The sequence below is a fragment of the Sebastes umbrosus genome, chromosome 24 (assembly GCF_015220745.1).
Source record: "Sebastes umbrosus isolate fSebUmb1 chromosome 24, fSebUmb1.pri, whole genome shotgun sequence".
NCBI lineage: Eukaryota > Metazoa > Chordata > Actinopteri > Perciformes > Sebastidae > Sebastes > Sebastes umbrosus.
The window spans coordinates 405001-417925 of record NC_051292.1 but is presented as its reverse complement, the minus strand read 5'-3'; the positions used below and the strand labels follow the sequence as shown (position 1 = coordinate 417925).

The following is a 12925-nucleotide window of genomic DNA, read 5'->3' as shown; positions in this document are numbered from 1 at the left end:
ACTGATTGGGAAGCGGAGTTGGTGGCTTGCGAGCGGCCGTAGGCGACCGCAGCGCCACAAAGCCACCGACCAGAAGTATTCCTGGGCTGCAGGCCGACTGCTTTTAGGTTGGGACTTCAAAACTGGACTTTGCGCTGTGTTCAGGGACACTCTGACAGTCACAAAATCAAAACCAGACGTAAACAATAAGCAGATAAAGATGTTTTCAGATGAAGGAAAATAGAAGCAACTGATGACTGATGTCATTATCAATCAATTAATATCTTGATTAATCAATCACATCTTTGGTCTATTAGATGTCAGAAAATAGTGAAAAACATATAATATAGAAACGTATCCTCGTACAACAGTTCGTACGATATCTCATCAAAAGTTATTCCTCATTATTTGTGCCTTTTCCTACGAATGTCCAGCGTTAATATACGCTCCAGTCTTTTCAAAATAAACTTCCATCTTCACAGGAAACAACTTCGTTAGGTTTAGGAAAGATCATATTTAAATTACAACACATCGGAAGTGGTTACGCAACACCAGGAGTGGCGTAACTTAAGTACGGAAATTACGTGACAAAACCTACTTAGGTTTAGGAAAAGATCACAGCTTGGGTTTAAATAACTGGAAGTGGCGTAACTTAACGGCGGAAATTATACAATAAAAACTACTTAGGTAGGTTTAGGAAAAAATCGCGGTTTAGGTTTAAATAACTGGAAGTGGCGTAACTTAAGTGCGGAAATTACGCAATAAAAACTATTTGGTTAGGTTTAGGAAAAGATCGCGATTTGGCTTAAAATAAGTACAGAAGTGACGTAACTACTGACGTACTTCCAGGTAGACAGATTTTATGGGATATATAATAATAACAGAACATTACTTTTGGTAGGTATAGCTACGAACAGTCTGAATATATAAATGTTATACATCTTTGAAACATTGATTCACTCGACTAATGAATAAATGATATGAGCTCCACTTCAAACTCCAGGTGTCCTTGAACGCACCACCACTACTAGTTTTACAGCATTACCACGTGACGACATAAAGAACTATAGATCATAAAGGAAGTGAAAGCAGCACCAGAGCGGTCCGTGAAGGCAGCGCGGACGGCGGCGCCCCCCCCGAAGAGAGAAGCCGAGTGTTTTCTCAGCAGCAGATGGAATCCATTAAAACAGAAAGCAGCTCTGGTTGGGAAATCACCCGCAGCCACTAAAACTAATGCTGCTGACTGGCTGCTGAGTTTATGTAGCTGCTGCTCCCACACGGAGCCAGACCTCATTCACACATCCTATTGTTTTACTACCAACGCCTTCACTGCTCCGAGTGCTCCGGTGGAAACTAGAGATACACGGAGGAACTGACTAAACTACTCCATCTATGAGAGGACACTGATTCACCCTTCCTCCAAGTTTCATGAACACCAGGCCTCAAGTTATCCTGTGATCCTGCCGACAAATACCAAAACATAACCGCCCTGGTGGAGGTGAAACTACAAATAACCTCCCGAACTTTGGCTTTAATCTGATTTGGGTCTCCATCTTGGTTTTTAGCCGTTGGTTTTTAGCCGTCGCCAATTTGGTTTTTAGCCGTTGGTTTTTGTCTGTCTCCATCTTGGTTTTTAGCCGTTGGTTTTTAGCCGTCGCCAACTTGGTTTTTAGCCGTCCCCAACTTGGTTTTTAGCCGTTGGTTTTTAGCCGTTGGTTTTTAGCCGTTGGTTTTTAGTCGTTGGTTTTTAGCCGTCGCCAATTTGGTTTTTAGCCGTTGGTTTTTGTCTGTCTCCATCTTGGTTTTTAGCCGTTGGTTTTTAGCCGTCCCCAACTTGGTTTTTAGCCGTCCCCAACTTGGTTTTTAGCCGTTGGTTTTTGTCTGTCTCCATCTTGGTTTTTAGCCGTCCCCAACTTGGTTTTTAGCCGTCCCCAACTTGGTTTTTAGCCGTCCCCAACTTGGTTTTTAGCCGTCCCCAACTTGGTTTTTAGCCGTTGATTTTTGTCTGTCTCCATCTTGGTTTTTAGCCGTCCCCAACTTGGTTTTTAGCCGTCCCCAACTTGGTTTTTAGCCGTCCCCAACTTGGTTTTTAGCCGTCCCCAACTTGGTTTTTAGCCGTCCCCAACTTGGTTTTTAGCCGTTGATTTTTGTCTGTCTCCATCTTGGTTTTTAGCCGTCCCCAACTTGGTTTTTAGCCGTCCCCAACTTGGTTTTTAGCCGTCCGCAACTTGGTTTTTAGCCGTCCCCAACTTGGTTTTTAGCCGTCCCCAACTTGGTTTTTAGCCGTTGGTTTTTAGCCGTCCCCAACTTGGTTTTTAGCCGTTGGTTTTTAGCCGTCCCCAACTTGGTTTTTAGCCGTTGGTTTTCAGCCGTCCCCAACTTGGTTTTTAGCCGTCCCCAACTTGGTTTTTAGCCGTCGCCAACTTGGTTTTTAGCCGTCCCCAACTTGGTTTTTAGCCGTTGGTTTTTAGCCGTCCCCAACTTGGTTTTTAGCCGTTGGTTTTTAGCCGTCCCCAACTTGGTTTTTAGCCGTTGGTTTTTAGCCGTTGGTTTTTAGCCGTCCCCAACTTGGTTTTTAGCCGTCCCCAACTTGGTTTTTAGCCGTCCCCAACTTGGTTTTTAGCCGTTGGTTTTTAGCCGTTGGTTTTTAGCCGTCCCCAACTTGATTTTTAGCCGTTGGTTTTTAGCCGTCCCCAACTTGTTTTTTAGCCGTTGGTTTTTAGCCGTCCCCAACTTGGTTTTTAGCCGTTGGTTTTTAGCCGTTGGTTTTCAGCCGTCCCCAACTTGGTTTTTAGCCGTTGGTTTTTAGCCGTCCCCAACTTGGTTTTTAGCCGTTGGTTTTTAGCCGTTGGTTTTCAGCCGTCCCCAACTTGGTTTTTAGCCGTTGGTTTTTAGCCGTCCCCAACTTGGTTTTTAGCCGTTGGTTTTTAGCCGTCCCCAACTTGGTTTTTAGCCGTTGGTTTTTAGCCGTCCCCAACTTGGTTTTTAGCCGTTGGTTTTTAGCCGTTGGTTTTCAGCCGTCCCCAACTTGGTTTTTAGCCGTTGGTTTTTAGCCGTCCCCAACTTGGTTTTTAGCCGTTGGTTTTTAGCCGTTGGTTTTCAGCCGTCCCCAACTTGGTTTTTAGCCGTTGGTTTTTAGCCGTTGGTTTTTAGCCGTTGGTTTTTGTCTGTCTCCATCTTGGTTGTTCCCAGAGTCTGTTCATAAACAGACTTTGTATTAATCCACATTATTCCGATACTCTTAATAGACGTTGGTGGTTTTCAACCTGATGAAGGATTTTGGTCATCAGAGAAACAAGCCGAGCTAACGTTAGCGTTAGCGTCAGCTCTGCTGGTAGCCTCTCGGTGACGCCGTAGAAACACTGATATTTAACCTGGAGCTGCTTCATTCAGTGCTTTAATCAGCGGGGGGGTTTGTTCTGGAGAGGAGGAGGACGAGGAGGAGGAGGAGGAAGAGGAGGAGGAAGAGGAGGAGGAGGAAGAGAGATCCAACCATGATCCTTTAATTCTTCTTCTGCAGGATGTTTCTGTGCTCTGATCTCCAGCTGACCTCCAGCTGACCTCCAGCTGACCTCCAGCTGACTTCTCTTTCTTCTGTTTACTGTGTGATAAACTGTTCTCTCTCTCTCTCTCTCTCTCTCTCTGGACTCTGTTCTTCTCCTCTCTTCTCTCTAACGGAGGAGTGATAACGTGTTCTCTCTCTCTCTCTCTCTCTCTCTCTGGGCTCTGTTCTTCTCCTCTCTTCTCTCTGACGGTGTGATAACGTGTTCTCTCTCTCTCTCTCTCTCTGGACTCTGTTCTTCTCCTCTCTTCTCTCTAACGGAGGAGTGATAACGTGTTCTCTCTCTCTCTCTCTCTCTCTCTGGGCTCTGTTCTTCTCCTCTCTTCTCTCTGACGGTGTGATAACGTGTTCTCTCTCTCTCTCTCTCTCTCTCTCTGGGCTCTGTTCTTCTCCTCTCTTCTCTCTAACGGAGGAGTGATAACGTGTTCTCTCTCTCTCTCTGGGCTCTGTTCTTCTCCTCTCTTCTCTCTAACGGAGGAGTGATAACGTGTTCTCTCTCTCTCTCTCTCTGGGCTCTGTTCTTCTCCTCTCTTCTCTCTGACGGTGTGATAACGTGTTCTCTCTCTCTCTCTCTGGGCTCTGTTCTTCTCCTCTCTTCTCTCTAACGGAGGAGTGATAACGTGTTCTCTCTCTCTCTCTCTGGGCTCTGTTCTTCTCCTCTCTTCTCTCTAACGGAGGAGTGATAACGTGTTCTCTCTCTCTCTCTCTGGGCTCTGTTCTTCTCCTCTCTTCTCTCTGACGGTGTGATAACGTGTTCTCTCTCTCTGGGCTCTGTTCTTCTCCTCTCTTCTCTCTGACGGTGTGATAACGTGTTCTCTCTCTCTCTCTCTCTCTCTGGGCTCTGTTCTTCTCCTCTCTTCTCTCTGACGGTGTGATAACGTGTTCTCTCTCTCTCTCTCTCTCTCTCTCTGGGCTCTGTTCTTCTCCTCTCTTCTCTCTAACGGAGGAGTGATAACGTGTTCTCTCTCTCTCTCTGGGCTCTGTTCTTCTCCTCTCTTCTCTCTAACGGAGGAGTGATAACGTGTTCTCTCTCTCTCTCTCTCTCTCTCTCTGGGCTCTGTTCTTCTCCTCTCTTCTCTCTGACGGTGTGATAACGTGTTCTCTCTCTCTCTCTCTGGGCTCTGTTCTTCTCCTCTCTTCTCTCTAACGGAGGAGTGATAACGTGTTCTCTCTCTCTCTCTCTCTGGGCTCTGTTCTTCTCCTCTCTTCTCTCTGACGGTGTGATAACGTGTTCTCTCTCTCTGGGCTCTGTTCTTCTCCTCTCTTCTCTCTGACGGTGTGATAACGTGTTCTCTCTCTCTCTCTCTGGGCTCTGTTCTTCTCCTCTCTTCTCTCTGACGGAGGAGTGATAGCGTGTTCTCTCTCTCTCTCTCTGGGCTCTGTTCTTCTCCTCTCTTCTCTCTAACGGAGGAGTGATAGCGTGTTCTCTCTCTCTCTCTCTGGGCTCTGTTCTTCTCCTCTCTTCTCTCTAACGGAGGAGTGATAACGTGTTCTCTCTCTCTCTCTCTGGACTCTGTTCTTCTCCTCTCTTCTCTCTACCGGAGGAGTGATAACGTGTTCTCTCTCTCTCTCTCTCTCTGGGCTCTGTTCTTCTCCTCTCTTCTCTCTAACGGAGGAGTGATAACGTGTTCTCTCTCTCTCTCTCTGGGCTCTGTTCTTCTCCTCTCTTCTCTCTAACGGAGGAGTGATAACGTGTTCTCTCTCTCTCTCTGAGGTTTGACTGCATGTTTTTAACGGTGGCTGTCTTGTTGTTTTGCTTCCTGTCTTCTTTCTGGGCTGCTCTTATAAACTAGCTGACGTGGATGCAGGTAACTATCCTCTCTTCTTCTTCTTCCTCTTCCTCTCTATATTCATGTAGCTTCAGTAAACATCATGTACATGTCGTGTATATAAATAAACAGAAACGATGAGCTGACTCAGCGTTAACGCAGCCATCTGCTGATTCACTGCAGCATCGCCGTCCATGATGTCAACACGGAGTCTGAACACAGGAAGCAGAAATGAAATACATAAGTTATCACTGATAATGAACAGACCACTCTTAGAGCTTTCCTCCTGCACCAAAAGGCTTTTATCCATTTTAAAAAACATCAATAAACAACTTAATAATCATTAAACGAAGAGCTCACAACACTCACCTGCTCCTGTTGAAACGTCTTCATCATGACATGAAGAAAAGTATATATTATATTATTATATTATGTGTTTAACGGCACATTTAAAACACAAATACAGCTCATTAATAGTCAACGAGGCTGCACCTGAAACACTGTATAAATAATTTAAATTAATAATAATATATTAATACAATTATAATGTATATTTATATATATAATAATTATTATATAACAATAAATTAAAATGAAATATTATATAATAAATTATAAATAACATACATAAACAATAAAATAATTGAAATATATTAATAATAATATATTCATATAATTATAATGTATATTTATATATATATAATTATTATTATTTAACAATAAATTAAAATTAAATATTATATAACAAATTATACATAACATACATAAATGATAAAATAATTGAAATTAAATAAATTAATAATAATAAATTAATATAATAATGTATTCATATAGTTATCTATTTATTTATATTATAATATAGTTTTTATATAACTGTTATAATAATAATAATACATTAAAGTACATAAATCATTATATTATTATATGATAAATTAATTATGAGATAGATAAAGTATAAAATATAAAATAATAAAATTAATAATAATATAATTATATACATATATTATATAGTATAATAATACTGTAATAAAAGTAAAGCATTTAAATTAATTAAATTAAAATTAGAATATTAAAGTAATAATAAAATAGCTCAACAATTGAACATAAACCAGCTTGTTGTGCTGTCATAATAAGTATGTATTATACATTATACATTTAGAATAAATGTGTTTTAAATGTATATAATATAACTTTATAGTGTCAGCTGTAAACACTCCTATGGGACTACGTATATCTCACTTATAAACCCTTTAATATGAAGTAATACATATATAATATATAAATATAGAGTCACTGTGATGAATGAATGTGAGTTGTGGGAACTTGACAGTATTTCTGCCTCCATGACGCGTCAGAGTCTCTGACGGTCTCCAGTTCCGTCTCGTTGTGTTTATAGATATATATATAAATCTATATTTATATATATATAACCGTCCGTCCACCGTATGATTACCGTAGTAACGGCGGTCGCTCTCTCCGGACTCGCCGTCCGCTGTGTTTACACATCAGCTATTTGTGTGTATGTTATTTTTAGTTCCCTCCACTTCCTGTAGCTCTCCGTCTGTTCGTTCCCACAGCGACACGTCACTTCATCTTCTCAGTTATTCCACATGGTGTGCTGAGAACATGTGCAGCTGCATGATGATCAAACTAATCATATTAACTTTAGTTCATCTTCATTCCTCTCATCCAGCTCATCATAATCATCATAAATATCCACTTAACCTCTCATCTAGTGTCGTCATCAATCAGTCAATCAGTCATTGGTGCATCATTGATCTCTGATTGTAGAGCAGGTAGATAGGTGTTGTTCTCCCCTCTCTCTCTCTGTCTCTCTCTCTGACGGCTGCCGTTGTTTCCTGCAGGCGGTCGCTTCAAGAAGGAGATCGTGGTGGACGGTCAGAGTCACCTGCTGCTCATCAGAGATGAAGGAGGCCCCCCCGAGGCTCAGGTGAGTTACTGCACCTGGAACACACTGACCTGGACCACACTCACCTGGAACACACTCACCTGGACCACACTCACCTGGAACACACTCACCTGTAACACACTCATCTGCACCGACAGGCTGCAGCTTTAACGCCCCAAAACACTCACTGGAAGGAGTCAAACATCAAGGAGATCTAAAGATATTAACTATTGATTTCTACTGGTTATGTGCTGATTTGATTCTCTAAGAGGAGCTCAAAGCACCACAGAAGAATCAAGTAGTTTCTTTAATCTCAGAATATTTCTGAATTCTTTCTTGTAAATTTATGACTTTATAATCTCAGAGAATATTCAAGTACTTTTTCTTGTAAATTTGTGGGGTTTTCTAATCTCATAAATTTATGGCTTTATAATATCAGAGAATATTCATATATATATTTTTTTCTCGTAAATATACATCTTTAATCTCAGAATTTACTAGTTTTTTTCTTGTAAATGTATGACTTTATAATCTCAAAAAATATTCAAGTTTTTTTCTTGTATATTCACAACTTTAATCTCATAAATACAGAGTTTCTTTCCTCTGAATATTATATTATATTTAATAAAACGGGAGTTAATATCAGACACATTTCTGGAACTTTTTGTTAAATTCTTAATGAATAATAAAAAAGGTTGTTTGTATATAAAGCAGTGAAACGTACATGTTTTAGCTGCATGGAGGCGTCTTTACTCTCCTGAAAGCAGTGATTTGATCCCCTTTATAAGAACAGAATAGAACAGAATAAAAGGTAAATGACTCTCTTATTCTGGAGGTTTCTAGAGGCTGGGATGTTTCCCAGCATGCATCTGGTCAGAGACGTCTCTCAGAGGTTTTGGGGGTGCGTGATGAGAGATGAAAGTAGGTCAGATCAGGTTTTTATGTCAAACTGACCAAACAGAGTCTAGACACAAAACTCCACCAGTTATCAATTATTCACCTGTTTTCTTCTTCCTCCTCTCTCTCTCTCTCTCTCTCTCTCTCTCCATCTCTCCATCTCTCCATCCCTGCTAACATGCAACCTGCTCTAGTGTCTTTAAAGGACCAGTCTGCTGTTATTCTATATATCTGTCCAACAATGTGTTTACCTAACTCACAGATATGTAGTTTGATCTTTAATCTGTATCTGCTGAAACAGGAGGAAACAGTTCAGTTGAGACTCTTTTCAGCCAGACTCCATGTAGATAACGCTGTTCTTTAACCTCCGTCTCTCTGCAGTTTGCGTTGTGGGTGGACGCTGTGATCTTCGTCTTCAGTCTGGAGGATGAGATCAGCTTCCAGACCGTCTATCACTACTTCAGCCGCCTCGCCAACTGCAGGAACGCCGCCGACCTGCCGCTGGTCCTGGTGGGCACGCAAGGTACCGTCACACACACACTCACTCAGAAATACACACTTTGTCCTTCTCTCTGTGTGAAGACGGACTCTGTGTGAGGACGGACTCTGTGTGAGGATGGACTCTGTGTGTGAGGACGGACTCTCTGTGTGAGGACGGACTCTCTGTGTGAGGACAGACTCCGTGTGAGGACGGACTCTGTGTGAGGATGGACTCTGTGTGAGGATGGACTCTGTGTGTGAGGACGGACTCTGTGTGTGAGGACGGACTCTGTGTGAGGATGTACTCTGTGTGTGAGGACGGACTCTGTGTGAGGATGTACTCTGTGTGTGAGGACGGACTCTGTGTGAGGATGGACTCTGTGTGAGGATGGACTCTGTGTGTGAGGACGGACTCTCTGTGTGAGGACAGACTCCGTGTGAGGACGGACTCTGTGTGTGAGGACGGACTCTGTGTGTGAGGACGGACTCTGTGTGTGAGGACGGACTCTCTGTGTGAGGATGGACTCTGTGTGTGAGGACGGACTCTCTGTGTGAGGACAGACTCCGTGTGAGGACGGACTCTGTGTGAGGATGGACTCTGTGTGTGAGGACGGACTCTGTGTGAGGATGGACTCTGTGTGTGAGGACGGACTCTGTGTGAGGATGGACTCTGTGTGTGAGGACAGACTCCGTGTGAGGACAGACTCTCTGTGTGAGGATGGACTCTCTGTGTGAGGACGGACTCTGTGTGTGAGGACGGACTCTCTGTGTGAGGATGGACTCCGTGTGAGGACGGACTCTTGTGTGAGGACGGACTCTTGTGTGAGGACGGACTCTGTGTGTGAGGACGGACTCTCTGTGAGGACGGACTCTGTGTGTGAGGACGGACTCTCTGTGTGAGGATGGACTCCGTGTGAGGACGGACTCTTGTGTGAGGACAGACTCTTGTGTGAGGACGGACTCTGTGTGTGAGGACGGACTCTGTGTGAGGACGGACTCTCTGTGTGAGGATGGACTCCGTGTGAGGACGGACTCTCTGTGTGAGGACGGACTCTGTGTGTGAGGACGGACTCTCTGTGAGGACGGACTCTGTGTGTGAGGACGGACTCTGTGTGTGAGGACGGACTCTCTGTGTGAGGACGGACTCTCTGTGTGAGGACGGACTCTCTGTGAGGACGGACTCTGTGTGTGAGGACGGACTCTCTGTGAGGACGGACTCTGTGTGTGAGGATGGACTCTGTGTGTGAGGACGGACTCTCTGTGTGAGGACGGACTCTCTGTGTGAGGACGGACTCTCTGTGTGAGGACGGACTCTCTGTGTGAGGACGGACTCTCTGTGTGAGGCGCTGCTGCCACCCGGTGGTGTCTCTGAATCAGTACAGGACTCTGTAGTCTCACATTTAACAGCAGATGGAGCCAAAGCATCATCTCAGACTCACAGAGTTCCTCCTTTAACAGTTTATAAACCAGGGAACTGAACTCAGAGCAGCGTCTCAGAGAGTCAATGAAACAGTAAAGACGCTGACAGGATGAAGAAAAGACACCAATAATAGAAGATTATATCAAAGATCAAACCACAACTGTTCTGATAGAATAGGACTTGAATGCTACAGTGAAATCAGGTTATACACTAATAGTGTATGGAGGATGAAACCTGCCAAAATAAAAAATAAATAAATATGTCATTAAATGCATTTAAAAAAATAATTATAAAAGCTATTAAAAATGAATGCAAAAATAAATAAATACATTAATACATACATTTAAAAACATATATTAAAAACATTGAAAAGACAAATGCAAAAATAAATAATAAATAAATGCATACAATTAAAAATTAATTTAAAAGAAATGCAAAAATAAATAAACATACATTTAAAAATAAATATAAATTAAATGCAAAAATAGTGAAAAATAAATGCAAAAATAAAGGAGGAATAAATTCAAAAATAAATACATATATTTAAAAATAAATATAAACTTAATAAAAAAATTAATGCAAAACTAAATAAATACATAAATGCTTACATACATTTAAAAATAAATAAAAAAAATACATACGCAAACAAATATAAGGTAAAATTAAACAGAAGAGTAAATAAATATTGGGATTAATACAGAGATGAATAAATAAAGAAGCAAATTAAAGCAGAACTATTCATTTCTGTCACATTTTATCAATTAATTACTGGCTACATTTATTTTTAATATAATTTTTTAAAGATGATCTAAATGTGTCTGTTGTCACGTCTCTCCTCTCAGACGCCATCAGCTCCGCCAACCCGAGAGTGATCGATGACAGCCGAGCCAGGAAACTGTCCAACGACCTCAAACGCTGCACCTACTACGAGACCTGCGCCACCTACGGCCTCAACGTGGAGCGCGTCTTCCAGGACGGTAAGGACCGGTGTCTGGTGGTGGTGGTGGTGGTGGTGGTGGACAGGAAGTCCAGTCCTCTGGGAAGGTGACTTTCCCCCCCGACGCCCCGGCCACCGCCATTCGGCCGCTCTTAATCACACGTCAATTAAGACTGAAATGGACCCGCTCAGCTATTTAGCTCAAACCGAACAGCAGTTAAGTTTTATCATAGCGAGGGGAGGACGATTCCCCGACGGGATTAATAAAAGAATCAGACATTATAGGAGGAGGAGGAGGAGGAGGAGGAAGAGGAGGAGGAGGAGGAGGAAGAGGAGGAGGAGAAGGAAGGAGTCCAGAGTCCTCAAGGTCCTCGCTGACCATATTGTCTCAGGACTTCTCAGGTCACAACATCCAACAGTCACAACCTTCATTCAGACGCTTCTTTAGAAAGTTTACTGTGAAGTCGTTGAGACAGGAGTCGATTCAACCTCCTGCTGGGGATGCCAAATGGCTCAGGTTCATTTACTTCTTGTTTTAAATCACTAATTTATCATTTAAACTGCTGCATTAATAAACCAAACATCATCACCACACACTGAATCAGATGAAACTAGAGTTCCTCTCAGCGGTTTAGAACTAAACTGGATCAGCGTTCTTTAGAAAGATACACCAATTTAGTCCACATTTAGTTAGTGTGTTGTCTGCAAAGCTAAAACAATAAAAAAATGTGCACAAACAAAACTGCAAGGCTAAAACGATAAAAAAAGATCTCACATCAGTGGTATATCTGACAGAATTCAATAGTATTTCAATATAATCTGGACATTCAAAAGTGCCGTTATATTTAATTATTTAATTATATATTCTGTTATTGAAGACAAACTGAGCTCTGAAGGTGACGAACAGAAAACGATGAGGAGATTCCAGTTTGTTATTTATTCTAATATCGGAGTGGTGCATCCTCCTTCTCTCCTCTTAGAGTCAATGATGTTCCCTGATCCAGGTAGTTCTGATTAAAGCTCAGGTTAAACCAGCCCTCAGTGAGGTGTACAGTCAGATGAGTGAAGGTCTTAGACCAGCCCTCAGTGAGGTGTACAGTCAGATGAGTGAAGGTCTTAGACCAACCCTCAGTGAGGTGTACAGTCAGATGAGTGAAGGTCTTAGACCAGCCCTCAGTGAGGTGTACAGTCAGATGAGTGAAGGTCTTAGACCAGCCCTCAGTGAGGTGTACAGTCAGATGAGTGAAGGTCTTAGACCAACCCTCAGTGAGGTGTACAGTCAGATGAGTGAAGGTCTTAGACCAGCCCTCAGTGAGGTGTACAGTCAGATGAGTGAAGGTCTTAGACCAGCCCTCAGTGAGGTGTACAGTCAGATGAGTGAAGGTCTTAGACCAACCCTCAGTGAGGTGTACAGTCAGATGAGTGAAGGTCTTAGACCAGCCCTCAGTGAGGTGTACAGTCAGATGAGTGAAGGTCTTAGACCAGCCCTCAGTGAGGTGTACAGTCAGATGTGTGCAGGTGTTTAGTTCAACCCTCAGTGAGGTGTACAGTCAGATGAGTGAAGGTCTTAGACCAGCCCTCAGTGAGGTGTACAGTCAGATGAGTGAAGGTCTTAGACCAACCCTCAGTGAGGTGTACAGTCAGATGAGTGAAGGTCTTAGACCAACCCTCAGTGAGGTGTACAGTCAGATGAGTGAAGGTCTTAGACCAGCCCTCAGTGAGGTGTAGAGTCAGATGTGTGCAGGTGTTTAGTTGTAATGGAAGCAGCAGTGTCAGTGTAGAAGGACTCCAGAGATCCTGAAGGGTTAAAGAGCTCCTCCTGATGCAGGAACTCAGTGAAGTCTCTCCTACAGAGCGTTGAACCCTGCAGCTCATTCACTTCATTCCCACATTAATAGGAGGAGAGGCAGCTAATGAAGCGGCGGGTCGGCCGGTCGGCAGGCGCGGGGTTAACGGCGAGTAATTAGAGGGA

At 42.9% G+C, this 12925-nt stretch overlaps 1 protein-coding gene across 8 annotated transcripts in view; it reads left to right on the top strand.

The window, feature by feature from the left end:
- The window catches only part of agap1 (ArfGAP with GTPase domain, ankyrin repeat and PH domain 1), a 138271-nt gene that overhangs the window by 52136 nt on the left and 73210 nt on the right, over positions 1 to 12925 (top strand). For 6 of the 8 annotated variants that reach the window (XR_005205885.1, XR_005205886.1, XM_037762523.1 and 3 more), the window contains exons 4-7: positions 5335 to 5349; positions 7176 to 7261; positions 8498 to 8639; positions 10859 to 10993. Coding sequence is in view for 6 of the 8 variants with exons in the window: in XM_037762523.1 (XP_037618451.1) it covers positions 5335 to 5349; positions 7176 to 7261; positions 8498 to 8639; positions 10859 to 10993 (378 nt within the window). In the remaining 2 variants the exon portion in view is untranslated. The remainder of the gene's footprint in view (positions 1 to 5334; positions 5350 to 7175; positions 7262 to 8497; positions 8640 to 10858; positions 10994 to 12925) is intronic. The other 2 variants (XM_037762524.1, XM_037762521.1) reach the window with 1 other exon arrangement.